This window comes from Falco rusticolus, chromosome 1, assembly GCF_015220075.1.
Source record: "Falco rusticolus isolate bFalRus1 chromosome 1, bFalRus1.pri, whole genome shotgun sequence".
NCBI lineage: Eukaryota > Metazoa > Chordata > Aves > Falconiformes > Falconidae > Falco > Falco rusticolus.
In genome coordinates, this window is record NC_051187.1 from 72182897 (window position 1) to 72196990 (window position 14094).

General features: G+C 46.4%; 1 protein-coding gene across 1 annotated transcript in view; it reads right to left on the bottom strand.

Moving 5' to 3' along the window:
• The window catches only part of LIMCH1 (LIM and calponin homology domains 1), a 181781-nt gene extending 168020 nt beyond the window's left edge, over nucleotides 1-13761 (bottom strand). Inside the window, exon 1 of the mRNA XM_037384143.1 lies at nucleotides 13277-13761. Within this exon, the coding sequence (XP_037240040.1) occupies nucleotides 13277-13372 (96 nt within the window). The 5' untranslated portion in view covers nucleotides 13373-13761. The remainder of the gene's footprint in view (nucleotides 1-13276) is intronic.
• Nucleotides 13762-14094: the final 333 nt, after the last annotated feature.

Genomic DNA, 14094 nt, shown 5'->3' on the forward strand with positions numbered 1-14094 from the left:
CAGAAACAGAGCAGCATAACTCTGGAATTAATTTAAGAGTTGAGTCCAAGACTCTTCCAGAGAGAAGATCTGGGAAATCAGTACCTGTCTGTACTCGGTGCTTCTCACTTTCCACTGAGCTGGAAAGGAATACTAAATCCTTGCACAGAAGAACTGTTGAAGAAACAACTTCACAGAAGCGATGTACCAGAGAAGCTCTATTGAGCTCCGCTAAGCGGCTTACTCTAGTCAGGATTGCTATCATATATTTCCAGTAGAAAGAGATGCATCTTCCCTGCAACATGATCAGGTCTGAAGTCCTCACTCCAACCAGGACTCTCCAGAGGAAAAGAAGATTTTACAGTGGATTAGATATGCCTGATCCAGTTTATATTCTCTGAAGCATCTGTTACAGAATGCATTCTCTTGAAGCTCTTTATCCAGACTTTGTTCCTCCCCATCTCTTCCCTTCTCACAACTAAACTTCCTAAACCTTTTTTTTTCTTTACAAGTTCAGGGAAAAAAAACCACTTTGAAGCTATAGGCACCAGAATACAAAGATACAAGGAGGATGGATGACCAATTACACAAAATTATTAAAGGGAGCTTGTGATAACCATTCTCCTACATAAAGATATTTAAAGCACTTAGGACCTATAGGATGCAGACAGCTGGCAGCATCTGTGTGACAGATCAATCAAGCCAGTGGCTTTTGCCACCTATATACTGCTCTGCATCAACAGACAGATTACTGAGCAGTCATTTACAGACAACAAAATCCCGCAACCTTGCCCACACAAACAGCAAGTAAATAGTCCAGAGTCCTCCAGTCAAAAGTCAGATGTGAAGTCACATGGGCTGTTGATAAACAAGAAAGACGCATCCTGCTTTATTAGCAAGAACAAAGTTGTAATTATCCTACTTGTATTAGTCCAAATAATCTGTCACTGCACTGGGAGTGAAAGAGCTGTATCATTACCACACTCTAGAAATTCCCAAAGGTGCTCTTTCCCTCCAACAGCCTCATTAGACTTCTGGCAGGGAAAAATCAGAGCTCCAAGGAGCAGGCCAACACACACAGCTTTGACCTCACTCGTCTAAAAGATACTTTCATAGCAATCCATAAATGCAACTGGGTGTGAGGGAACTACCAGACAGCAGCTCCTTTTGTCTCATGCTGTTGTCCTAAGGAAATCTGCTATGATACCCCTCCAGACAACAAGAAACATGACTGTACGCATTTGGAGTAACCTCTTCCCCTTGCCAGAAGCTTTCTACATTGTAGAAGAGACATTTTTCTAAACTGATTTTTGTTGAAAAAATTAAAGCTTTTCCTCAACAGAGAGTACCAACAAGAGATTTTGACATGCACAGGCATCTCAGCTGTGTTGACTCTATCAGATCTCCTCCAGCAACTACTCACACCCTGCATGCCCTTGCAGTTCTAAGTCTAAAGCACTCTCCCTCCCCACCAAACACAGAAACAGGAATTTATGTTTTGCTCTCTCCATACTTTTTTTGTATATAAGATGCCCATCTCTTCCTTCTCAATCCTAAAAGAAAACTTCAGCTTGGCTGAGGTTGCATGCACTGGAAAAATATTCACTGCCTATAACTAACACTGACAGCTCTTTCTACACCAGCACGTTTTCCAACAGCGCCAATTTCCTGGGTGTACTGGAGCCCAGTTCAAGCCATGGGAAACTGACACTTTGATGCTTCATACTGGAGCTCCCCATCCTGTACAAAGGCTGCCACCCATTGCTACTTCTGGAAGTCAACTCCTCCTACTCACATAGCCCTGTACCCCAAGCATACAGCAACGGGATACTCCCCTTTCCCTATACAGAGATTCCCCCTTACTTCCTTCTCTTGGGAGATACCAAAAGACAGGGAAGAGGCAGAAAACAAAAGCTTTCAACACAGTTTGAGATTGCACCACTTCCAAGAAGCCTGCTCTGGCTTTGATCTATTGATTTCAAGGCCCTTAATGTGGGAAGCTGAAATGCAAGTTTTCTCCACACAATTCTAAAATGAAAAAGAAAAGCCAGTATGGCACTGGAGAATTAAGCACTGCACTGAAAAACTAACAAATATTGACAGGGGTGGAAAAACCACAAATAATCAGATCTGCCTATAACCAGAATACTCACTTAAAAGTACTGGTTGAAATCCAAAAAAAAAAAAAAAAAAAAAAGGGAAAGAATTAAAGCTATTATTCAGCAGTGCTACATCAGAGACACTAGCAAACTACAACAAATGGAAATTAATGGATAAAATCCCACAAACACTGGTAGACAAGTTTTCTATTAAATCTTACTGGAATGTCACCTCAGAGCTAGCCCTGTGAATTATCATTAATTTATCCCACAGCTATCTACAACAGCTTTGCTTACTTTCTCCCCTGAAGCTACTAACAAGAAGCAAAATGAGGGAAAGGAATGAAGTAGCAAAGCATTTGAGATACATTTTTAAATGAAAACACAGATCTTTTTGTTTAGGATACTCCAAGAAGCCTCTTCCACCAACTGCAGTGCATCCTTCATACATGAGACTGGAATAAATCCAGTCTGATGTGTGTCTTTGAAGACTACCCATACCAAGTAAACGTCTGCAAATCTAACTGAGGACTGCTTCCCCTGAGGAAATAATCATTGAAAGATAAGCGAGGGAGGTAAAATTACTTTGCTGCTTCACCAGCTTTATTTTTAACGCCCTGTTCCCTTTATGCTCATTCTCCTCACAGGGAGTATCTAACCCCTCAGCTGTGCTGTGCCAATCTAAGAGGCTCTGGATGCCAGGAACTGCAACGCAACGGCCGCCTGTGCTAGAACCACCATGCAACAGCCACCACCTCTACCCTCAGAAGTGGCCACATGCCTGGGCCGTCCTGAGGGAACAGCATAACACTGCCTGCAGCCCATACCTCCAGTGGGCACAGGTACCTACCTTGACCGAATCATCACTCCTAGCAGAGGAGCAACACTGGCAGAGCAGCAGTGACCTCAGGAAAGGAGAAAATAAGGCCGCCGCAAGACTGAAGACTGCATGTTCATAATTAAAATGTTTAGAGGGTGCTTTTGCTTCTCTTCAGAGGAGGCAAGCTGTTTCTAATAAAGGATTATTTGAGTCGCTTGAACTTTGTTGATTTATGATGTTTTTTCATGTTATTCCAAAACTGAAGGCTCCCTTGTCGAAATAAAAATTGGTTTTGGGAGGGGTAGGATGTTAGGCTAAACTTTGATACAATTTCTTTCAACTCAGGCGAGAGTCACCTTTATGACTCGGTGATTCTGACACCTCCTTTTTCTTGCCAGCATAATTTCTTCTGTGAAAACAGTTTATTTTCTTGTCTGCCTTTAATTGATCCAAACACTGGCAGAAGACAGACACCACACATGCATGATCCCAAATCAGGACTTTCTTTTTCCAAACCACAACTTTAAAAAACAACTTATCAGAATCAAGAAAATTACAAACAGAAAACACACTTCTGTAGTTGCTGTTCCCCCCCCCACCCCCCATTTAGATTGCATACCTACAGCTATGCTTCTGGACTAAAAGAAAATTTCCAGAGTTGTTTTTGTTGCAACAATATATGTGAGTTAGCCCACTGAAATGAATCACAACAGTCACAGAAACAAAGCCAAGGGATTCAACACCAAACGCCTTGGCACAGTGGGCAACCCCTACCCACACCAGTCTGACAGAGGTGAGGTGGTCACTTCTGTCTCTTCGTTCCACCCTCCCCTTCCCCAAACCAGCTGGAAAATGCCCACCACCAAATAGCACTCTAGCTAACACACCATGGCTCCTTTTTTAAACAGGGGGGAGGGATACAAGACAAGCTGTTAACAAAGGCAAGCAGTTAATAATACTTAAAACAAGGAATGACGCAAAAAAAAATAGGAGGTGGGGAATATTACTGCTTTTCCTCAGACATTGAAACTTCCTTTCTCTGACAGCAGACTGAAGAAAAATCTTTAAGAATTTTCTAGATTAGTAGACATTTGGATGAAGGATTTTCAGAGTCCATTTGGGGGGAACAGGAAGGGACTGTCCAATACACCTGTATCAGGTATAAAACATGCACCACTGATATTCAAGAAATTAAATCATTATGAGTTCCATAATTTCCTAGAATATTTATAGGCAATTGAGGACTAAAGTGATAGGTATGGATTTGGGGGTTACATTTGTTTTAAGACATCATAGCAAGACCTCTGAATTCCACCAGAGCCAGTGTCTTCTGCTGTGACACACCAGCACAATGTAACCTGTGCATTGCATGGAAAACAGCACTTGCAAAGAACCACAAAGAGATTTTTTAACCTCAACCCCCTGTCCTCTGTAGCCATTTAACTATTCTGCTCCCACTTGAAATCAGCTATTTATGGGCATCAGCCTCTGCTTATGTAAAAGCAAGACTACGCTTCTTAAGTCAGAACAAAGGTTACAACTCTTTGTGCCAGTCTGTGGCCTGCTTCTGAAGTACAAATTCACCTGAGCTTCTTGGACTTCTGGTTTTAGTGGAAAGGTCACTTGCAGGTGTTTTTTTTTCTCCTGCTCTGGAACGGGAAAGTTCCAGTACTAGAAGATACACTTTTCTCCATCTTCAGTTCACCTCTCCTTCCAAGAGTCCCATCCTGTGTCAGGTACTTGACATGACACAGTGGTGTCACGCATTATTAATAACGTATATTAAAGCCCTTTACCTGAAGTTTTGCTGAATGTATCAGAACTAAAAAAAATTTTGGGAACTTGTGTTTTACAGATTTCAGCTCCCCACTGTTGGCAAGAAAAACCTGAATCACAGCAATGTATGAACTGAGAAATACAAGGCAGGTAACAGCCTAATTGATCTTTTCAATGACACTGTAATCCAGCCAGAGAATTGATCGCTCACAATTGCAATACTGTACTGAGGTCTACCACTGCCTACGGGAAAGGAAACAATAGGAAATGTATTTACAGTCTCAGGATGAGGACTTTGGGTTTTTTGCATTACATAGAGTATGTGCAGCCACTTTCTCTACAGCTTGTAAATAACCAGAGGGCTGGCATTCTTCAGATGAAGATAGGGAGATTTTGGAGGTTGGAACGGTATAGGGAAAAGACATCATGGAGAATTTTTCCTTTCATGCTGTTCCTGAAACTCACTGTGGGATCACATAGTACAAAAATCCCTGTCTTATTTCCAGCATCAACCCAGGATCACGGAGAAAACCCTGCAAAGGAGAGATTAATGAAGATCATTTCCCCCTTACCTTACTCATTCAGCCACACAAAGCAGAATTAAAGAACTGCTTGCCCTGCCTCCACCATGCTGCTCCCTAGCCTGTGAAGTGCTCTGTGAATCACTGACAATAACACCAGAGCCAAAAAGCCACAGCAGTATTATTTTTCAAAATCTAAGCTTGTCAAAGTTGATTTGAAAATCAAGCTGTTTTTGATACTAGGCATAAGACCTCAGAACAGCAGAAACCAGCAAAATATGTCTCCTCTTCAAAAGGGCAAATGAACCATATGCTCTCCTCTCCTCACCAAGAGGTCACTAGACTATTTTAAGTCATCTTTAACATCAGATGCAAGTTCTGCTATTAACTCTGTTGTTAAGCAAGCCATTCTGCTCAGATAAGAATGACTAGCAATAATCATTAAATATATACACACACACAGCTAACAGTAGCAAGTTATACTAGAACTTGCAGAGTGACTATCAAGGTAGAGGACTCTTACAACCAACTAATGTCACAAACAAAAAACTTCTTAAGGATTTAGCATCTAAATTCTCAAGAATTTAGCCTGCACATCATCTTTTCAAGATCTGAAAAGGAAGGGAAAATAATTTCAGTTCCTTATTGGTCTACTATAGCAGTGCACAATGAATTAAATAACAAAAAAATCCCACCAAGCCAAGGAAATCAGTTGTGTTTAGTTTTCTAAAATAAAACAGGCTTAGTAAAAATAGTTATATTGGATGCCAAACACATTTTGCACTGCCCCGAGGAGGTTCTACAAAGGAAACTCAGTAGCATACCCTGAAAATGCCTGCCGTAAGTCATAGGAGTTTTGCTTTTGTATCAAGAAGGACCTTGTTCACATAAACAGGCTCCTAAGCACTACAATAATACAAGCACCCAAAGTAGCACTGAAAATAAAATCAAGTGATGTTCACTCACCCCTTGCCAACAAGCGATAGATGCACAGGGTGATGGAGTTGGCAGGGGCCTCGGAGGGCCTCGAGTCCCACCTCCAGCTCCCTGCAAGGGCAGCTCCCAGGTTCGACCAGGCCGCTTCCAACTTTGTCCAGCCAGGAGTGAAACATTCCAGGGATGGCGAGCTCCCAGCCTCTCTGAGCAACCTGCACCAATGCTGGACTGGCCTCCTGGTGAGGCAACTTTTCCCTCTGCCAAGTCACAACCCTCCCTATTTTAGTTTACGACAAGTATCTCACCCTCCTGTCATGTACCTCTGCGAAGTGCCTGCCTGCTTTCTCAAGAACCTGCCTGCAGGTACTAGGGGGCTGCTGCCACGTCCCTGCACAAAGCCACCTCTCCTGAAGCAGCCCAGCTCCAACACCTTCCCTCTCAGGGCAAGTCCTCCAGCCCCAGCCAGCCTGGGGACCCTGCTCAGCTCCCCCAGCTTGCCGACATCCCTCCCGCACTCTGGGCCCCAAAGCTGGGTGCAGTATTTCAGGTGTGGCCTAGCAAGCGCCCAGCAGAAGTGAACTACCACTTCCACCAATCTGCCAGCTCCAGAACAACCACGAAGGGCTAACCAGGAGGACACTGCAGGCTCCTCCGAGCCTGGGGTCCCACCAGGCTTCCCAGGCCCTTCCCAGCAGAGCTGCTGCCCCAGCAGCCACTCCCCACCCTGTCCCAGGGACAGGGAGCACAGTTATGCCACTTATAAAAGGCAGTGACAGGCAGAGGTTTCGTTCATTTTAAGCTGAGGCACATTATAGTTCTTCACATTCTTACAAGGCTGTCTTGAGGAGGCGTTCTGCCACCCTTTCACCTGAGGCAGCAATCAGCACAGCTGGGAGAAGTTTCAGCTATCAATTTTGACCTTATGTTATTAGTGCCTGTCATGGTTTAACCCCAGACAGCAACTAAGCCCCACACAGTAGCTGTTGTAGTCATTTGCTATCTAAGGGACTGAATGGGGCAAGGAAACAGAGCACTTTCTTCTTCAAATGATATATTGGAAGGAGGAGAGAAAGCTTACATCTTCAGGGCCCACATGCCAAAACACTCATACTTTCCCCCTGTGCAGCTGCCCTTTTAAACAGCACTTTCACCCCTACAAATCCTGCTTCTTCAGTAACATCGTTCCAAAACTGTTCTTGTTGGGATGTTTGCAGAGGACCAGTGTAAGGAAGTATTCACCCATGGACAAAAAGCTTCTAGACTGGTAGATTTTCCAAACAAAACATAACGCAGTTTTTATAATCTGTCATGAAACAACACTTTGCAGATCAGCAAACACATTTTACAAGCTAGAAAACAATTCTGCTGTATCAACCTGCTATTTATCCTCCATACTTGGGAAAGATTCCACCTTTCTTTCTAGAGGACCAATATTTGCCTTTAAAAAAAATAAAAAGGTAACCAAAAAAACCACGTCATTAACACTAGTGGAACAAGTGCAATGAGGTTACATAGCTGCGTTAACTGACCTTCACCACCTATTGCATAACAGCATTCCAGACTCTGGTGTTACGGGCAGATCTTTTACCTATTTTAAGATTTTAGTACTCAAAGGAGAAATTAATTCAGTTTTCAGACATTTAACAGCTCGGTCCTGCATTTCCTGACATTAGCCTTTTATCAATAGTATTATTCTTCTGATTATCCTCACCCCTGTGCCAAGTGCTACTTGTAACATGGCTTAAATGCATCTCATAAGGGAACTGGGTCCATGTATACAGGACAGGAGGTCAGCTGCCAGGCCACTGGAAAAGGAAAAAATTTCTAGAAGGTAGTAGCCTGACAGGGTCAGATACTTTGGGCAGATTCTTCTACGCCCTTTAAATCAATTTAGTTTTCATTCCACTGAATGACTAACTTAGCCAGAATGACGAGCATCCCAACTGCCCTCTATGCAATCCCTGAATGCTGCCCAGGACAAGATGCAGATAGCAGTGAAGAATTCCTCTCCAAGTCCAGACACTATAACAACAGTAAAGTTATTCTGCATTCACGTAGATCTAGGACCACACACCTTTAGACTCTTCACGGTTGCCTTATAGACACATCTGGCCTAACTTTAGGTTGTCTACAAATCAGGCAACTTGTCTAATCCATTTGCGTAGGTTTATTCTGGTCTGAGAAAATATTTGCTCACTTTAATAAATTCATTCCCTCCAATACATCCGTAATGTATAAAGGTAAGAGTCTTCCAGTGGAAGAAAAAGAGGGAAAAAAATGAAAGAAAGGCTAAACACTGAAAAAATTGTAGGCACGGCTTGGAGGCTCATTCAGCAATTTCCTACAATACTTAATTAATAAAACCACAGTCCTAAAGCTTGGTGCATCGTTCTATACTTAAATGGTTATATTCAAATACTCTCACAAGGCAGTGGGACTGGCTTTTCTGGAACTGCTTGCTGGAGAAAGTGTTTGTTGGATTTGATCCATTCCTATCCAAATAATGGCAAGACTGCAGCCGAAGGTCCCAGTCTGGCCAGGGGCACCACCATTCTAGGAACCGTATCAACGTTCAAAGGAACTAGAATCTCTATTCAAGGATCTTAAGATCAGCTTCACAGCAAAGGAAGAGTAGAGGTCTACACATATTTGGAAACAGAAACACTCCTGTGGGACGCAGGTTACTGGTATACTCAGTGAATCAGTTAGCTTACCCAATACTTTTCATCAAAAGAATTTCATCCCTGATGTTCCTCAAATGCCACACCACATTTTGAAGGTCATATAAACAAACCTGTATATTACCCGAGTTCCAGGTCCCTACAGCAGATACTCTGAACAAGTCCCTTCAATAAGTAGAAAAAGATTTTGTCAATGAACTACCTTCACCTCCTTTTAAATTACATTTTTGCAGCAGGAGCCGTAAGCCTCAGCTCTTGCACTTCATCCACAGGAATTAGAGACACCCTGAAGAAACCTTGTTTCCAGGCTCCTGGCACAAGACAGTCCCGATGTTTACCTGCCTGACTCATTTCCCTGGTTTTATGCCTCTCACGCTCTTTCACAGAGATGGTGGTGCAGCTGTGGTATGCCTATTCTGCTGTAGGATGCAACACATCCAGAAGCACTAAGGAATACACCATGGCTTCTCCTAGAAGCAGCACCACTGATACCAACTTAAAACTGACACCTTCAATATGGAAGTTGAGCACAGGTAAGTGTTCCGCTAGAAGGAAAAAAAGAATATTACTCATCAACACTCAAAAAAACCCTCCGACTGGCAAATTTCTCCTTAAGAGAATTCTCAAGGGGAACATATACAGGAGAAAAGTACCAGACTTCTTAGAAGTTGACAGGGTTTAGCCTACACACATCTAGAGGGAACAGCATAGTCAAGCACTGACCATAGGGGACTGAAAAATATAACTTGTTTATTATTACCATACCACTGTAAAGGAAGCATTCTTATCAGCTGGCAAAGTGTGTAAGGAATATAAGTCTATGGAAAAGCCATCCCTAATTGAACCAAGTCTCAACAATGGAGAGCATATTAATGAGGCAAGGCTAGGCAGTGTGATGAGGAGATAACAATACCCATAGGAGTTACACTGGTATTAAATGCAACTTTATTACTGTATTACTCTCTTATGAATCTTTACGGCAAGAATAACTCTGTTTATACAGATGTTCTTTCAACCATCAGTTATTCTAGTTTAAACACACATACAGGAAACCTTGACATTTTAAGATTACAGGCCATTAGATTAAATTAGATCTGTTATTTTGCTGTAGTAACCTACCAGACTTTACAAGGCTGATATATTCTTTCAGTGAAACTGAGATGCATTAATTGAAATGAGATACCACACCTTTAATAATGCAGATTGACGTAGCTCACTCACAGGTTTTTTCATTTGGTGCCTTTATTTTAATTCCTCTGAGTACTACTAATATGGTTCATTTTATCATTCAGAGGGTATTCTTCACTTAAGCAGCACATGCCAAGCTAAACTAAAAAGAAACAGGACTGGTTTGCTGTTACACAGAGGGATGCATGGTTGGTATTTATGCAAAATTAAGCAAGGCTGAACTCCAGTTTCCTACCCAAAGTGACTGGCGATCAAAGTGGAAAGTTCACCCAATTCAAAAACCCCACCTTCTGTAACACACAGATGACACCAAATCTATCACCACTTGAAATACTCTCTTAGAAAACACAAATCGTTAAATATATAAGCAGCCTCAGCAGTAAGAATCAGAGCTCTGGCCCTTTTCCCTGCTCAGGTGAACACCTTAACACTACTGGTTCAGAGCTCCCGGGAGAGACAAGAGGAGGATTACAGATAAAAGGAGAGACGAGATTATGAGGATCCACCCAAATTTCAGTGCAATTTAAGACTCCCCTGTCCTTCGGGGTCCAGATTAAAGAAATGCTGTCAGTTGAAAAGGAAGACTTCTGGCACTCAGAAGACCTGCTCTGGTGAAAGGTCACAGACCCAAGGATTAAAGACAAGACCCCTAAGACCTCTGGAGCAGAGGAAGGGAAGCACCTCAATCCTTGCAGATCTAGACATTCACCACTTCATGTCTTAGCTTCCCCATCTGTACAAATAGGACAGCCTCCATTTCCAGCCCCACCAGGGGAGAAATGCACTGCAGACCACAGGGTGGATTCCTGTCAGCGCTATACAATAGTGACAGCATTCACATGAGGATTTAAACCAGATGAGAATCCAAATAGCAAGTCACACAACTTAATCATTAAGAATAAAAATGCACAGCAAGCCCAGAGTTTTCAATCTGTCCATTTCTGCTTTAATTTCCTTCCACGGCACTATTTTACAGCCTAAGACAGGTTTTAAGCTGTCTCACACTGCTAACATCCTCACTAGCCTGTCTTCTCCATATTAGGGAGGTCCACCAGCCCTGATTGCAACCATAATGGAATTTTTTATTTTCGTTTGAGAGGTGTCATTTTAAATGGTCAGAAGCGAGCTGGAAGACAGAGCACACTGGACATTTGCTAACATCTCAAAGCCAAAGAATAAACTGGTGAGAGACAATTACAGAGCCAGGTGAAGCAGATGGGCTTAGTAGTCAGACACAGTGTGACCCCCGTTTTCTAGTTTTCACCCAGATCAATAGGGCTTGGCACACAGAACATTGATACCTGTAATATTCCTCATTTTTTAATTTTTATGTATTTTTCAGATTGACATTGCTTTTCAATAACTTTGGACTAATGTGTCAAGTTCTGCCTAATTCAGTCATCCAAATCACCCAGATTCTGAACAGTGAGCAGATTTTTGGAAGAGATAATAATCCTCATGCTCCAGAGCAAGGAAATACAATGCGTTAGGCAAATTAAGCCACCTTTACTTCACTGGAAGCTTCTTCCTCCTTTCTCTTATTGGGAGCATCAACTCGGCATTGCTGGAAAGGCAGATGCTTGCCTTGCACCACAGCCATGGCAATGCTCCAGGCTCCTGACACACTCCCTCAGGCAAGAGGATGGTGGCAATAGTAACAGCCCATTACAGCTTTGTCATTCATGCATCAAGCAGATTAAAAAAAGTGAGGGAAGCACAAGAAGTTATAGACAGCTTTCTCTGTACACACAGACCCCCTGGGCCTGCATGGAGGACACAAGGAATTAGGAGCCCTTCTGCTCTGCTCACCAGGCCCTGGGCCGCATGAGAACAGGCATGAAACCTCCTGTCACAGTGAACTGTGGAATAAACTGCCCAAGAAGGAAGCTTCTGCCTGACCCACAAGTTCCTGCTCTTATACAGGAAGACTTACAGACCCTTAATTATTATCATGCCTGGAGTGATTGCTACCTATGGAGATTAATTTTTTCTGTTGAGGTCTTGGCTTCATTAGCAGTCAGCAGAACTCACGGTCACAAGGCGTTTTATGTGCCATACGTACGATGGAATCATGTGCCTCTTCTCTCTTGCTCCTCTATTAAAAAGAGGGCTGTAAAGAAACCACCGTATCCATCTTCCCAAGACAACCAGTGTTTAAACACTCTTCACTTTTCCTCTTCCAGGCTGCATACTCACCTTTCCTTGACACAAAAGCCCTTCTTTCCACGTTCCTCATTGTTCCTCTGGTCCCACACCAGCCAGCTTACTGTGTCAGTGCCAATTCCCTGAAGTCTGACACAGCACTACCTTTCTGGCTGATGCTGGAGTGAACCATTACAGCCTGAAATTCCAGGGCTTCAGGGAATCTTAAAGTCACAACGATTTTAACAACAATTTGCCTAACCACTGTCGGAAAACAGAATCCACTGAGGCTTACTAAAAGCTACAGATTAAATTCAAAGCTCGCAGCTGAAGGGAGCTGCTACCCTGGCATCTGGGTTTATACCACCACCTTCAAGCGTGTTCCGTACCGGCAATCAGACGAAGAGCTATTTAAAGTGCCTCTATTGTTACGTGCCAAAATATTTAACTATTAAATTTCACGCGCCACCTGCCCGTCTTCGTGCTTCGGGGCCAGCGCGCACCACGGGCAGAGCTGCGCCCCGGCCCTGCCGGAGGAGCGAGCCCGGAGCCCCTCTTGGGCCGGGCGAGGAGGCGGCGGAGGGGGCTGCGGGGGGTCCCCCGCCGGGCGCGCTGCCCCCGCCGGTGCTGGCGCCCCCGGCCCGCCCCTCCGCGCACTGCGGAGCGCTACCTGCGCGGCCGCCACCCGCGGGCCGGGGCGGGGGAGGCGCGCCCGGCGCTGCGGTGGGGAGCCCCGCGGGGGGACGCTCCCTCTCCGCGGCTCCGCGCACCTGCGCGGGTCCTGTTTACCGCCGCCCTGCTCATCCCGACCCCGCGGGCGGGGAGGGGAAATGCGATTAAAAGATTAAGTTTGGCAGAGATGCGCGGGGGGGGGGGCAAGGGCCCACCAAAAGGCGCGCAGGCTGCGCGGGGGCCGAGCCCCAGTTCGGGCGGCCCCGGCTGCTTACCCGCAGCGAGCAAAGCGAAGGGGCGGGGGGTGCCGGGACGGAGCTCGGCGTGGAATAAAATGCCTGCGATCCCCGGGAGGCGGGGGGCAAGGACACCGGGTCGTCCTGCGGCATGTCCCCGATGGGGGCCAGCGCCAGGCGCCCGCACCCCTGCCACCCCGCCGGCTACCGCAGTAAGCGGTCTTACCTCGATCCACTTCTGAGCCTCGGTGAAGGCCAGCTCCGGCTGGGGGGCGTCGGGAGGAGGCTGAACCTCCCCCAGCTCCAGCCCGGGACTGGCCATCTGCAGGGCCCCGGCGCGCCGCGGATGCGGCGGGGGAGCAGCCAGGCACCGAGCCGCCAGCCCGAGGTGAGCCGCGGCCGCGGCGGGGGGACGGCGGAGGCCGCTGCCGGCCTTCCCTGCCTCGCAGCCGCCGGGGCGGGGGCCGGGGGCGGCGGCGCTCTGCAGCCCGGCTGGCTGCGGCTCGCCTGCGGTAACCTCTCTGCCGGTGCCCGTCCGCCCGCCCTGCCGGCTCGGTCCTCCCTCGCCTGCCGCCCCGCCCGCCCCGCCGGCGGAGCGGAGCTGAGCTGCGCTGCCCTGAGCTGCCAGCTAAAAATAAAACAGACGGGCGAAGCCGCTTTGCCTTCAGCCCATGCAAATGCCCGCGCCGCCGCCCCCCCGCCGCGAGCACCGCATCGCAGGCGGCGCCGCCACTGGGGTGCGGGGGGGTGGGGGGTGGGGAACGGGGGGCGACGCGATGGCAAGGCACCCCCGGCTTGGGGGGCGGGCAGCCGATCCCCCCCACCCCGCAGCTGCTGGAGGGCTCCGAGCCGCCCCTACGCGTGGCGAGCTACCGGTCGCTGCTGTTGTATTAAACACCTGATTAATTAATGTTGCCGCTGCATGAAGCACCTGAGAGCCTCCGGCCCCCCGCGGCGGGACGAGGCTGTGGCCCCTCGCCCAGACCCTCACCCACCCACCCAGGGGCCGGGGGCTGCTGCCGCGGGAGCGGAGCGCCGGCAGGT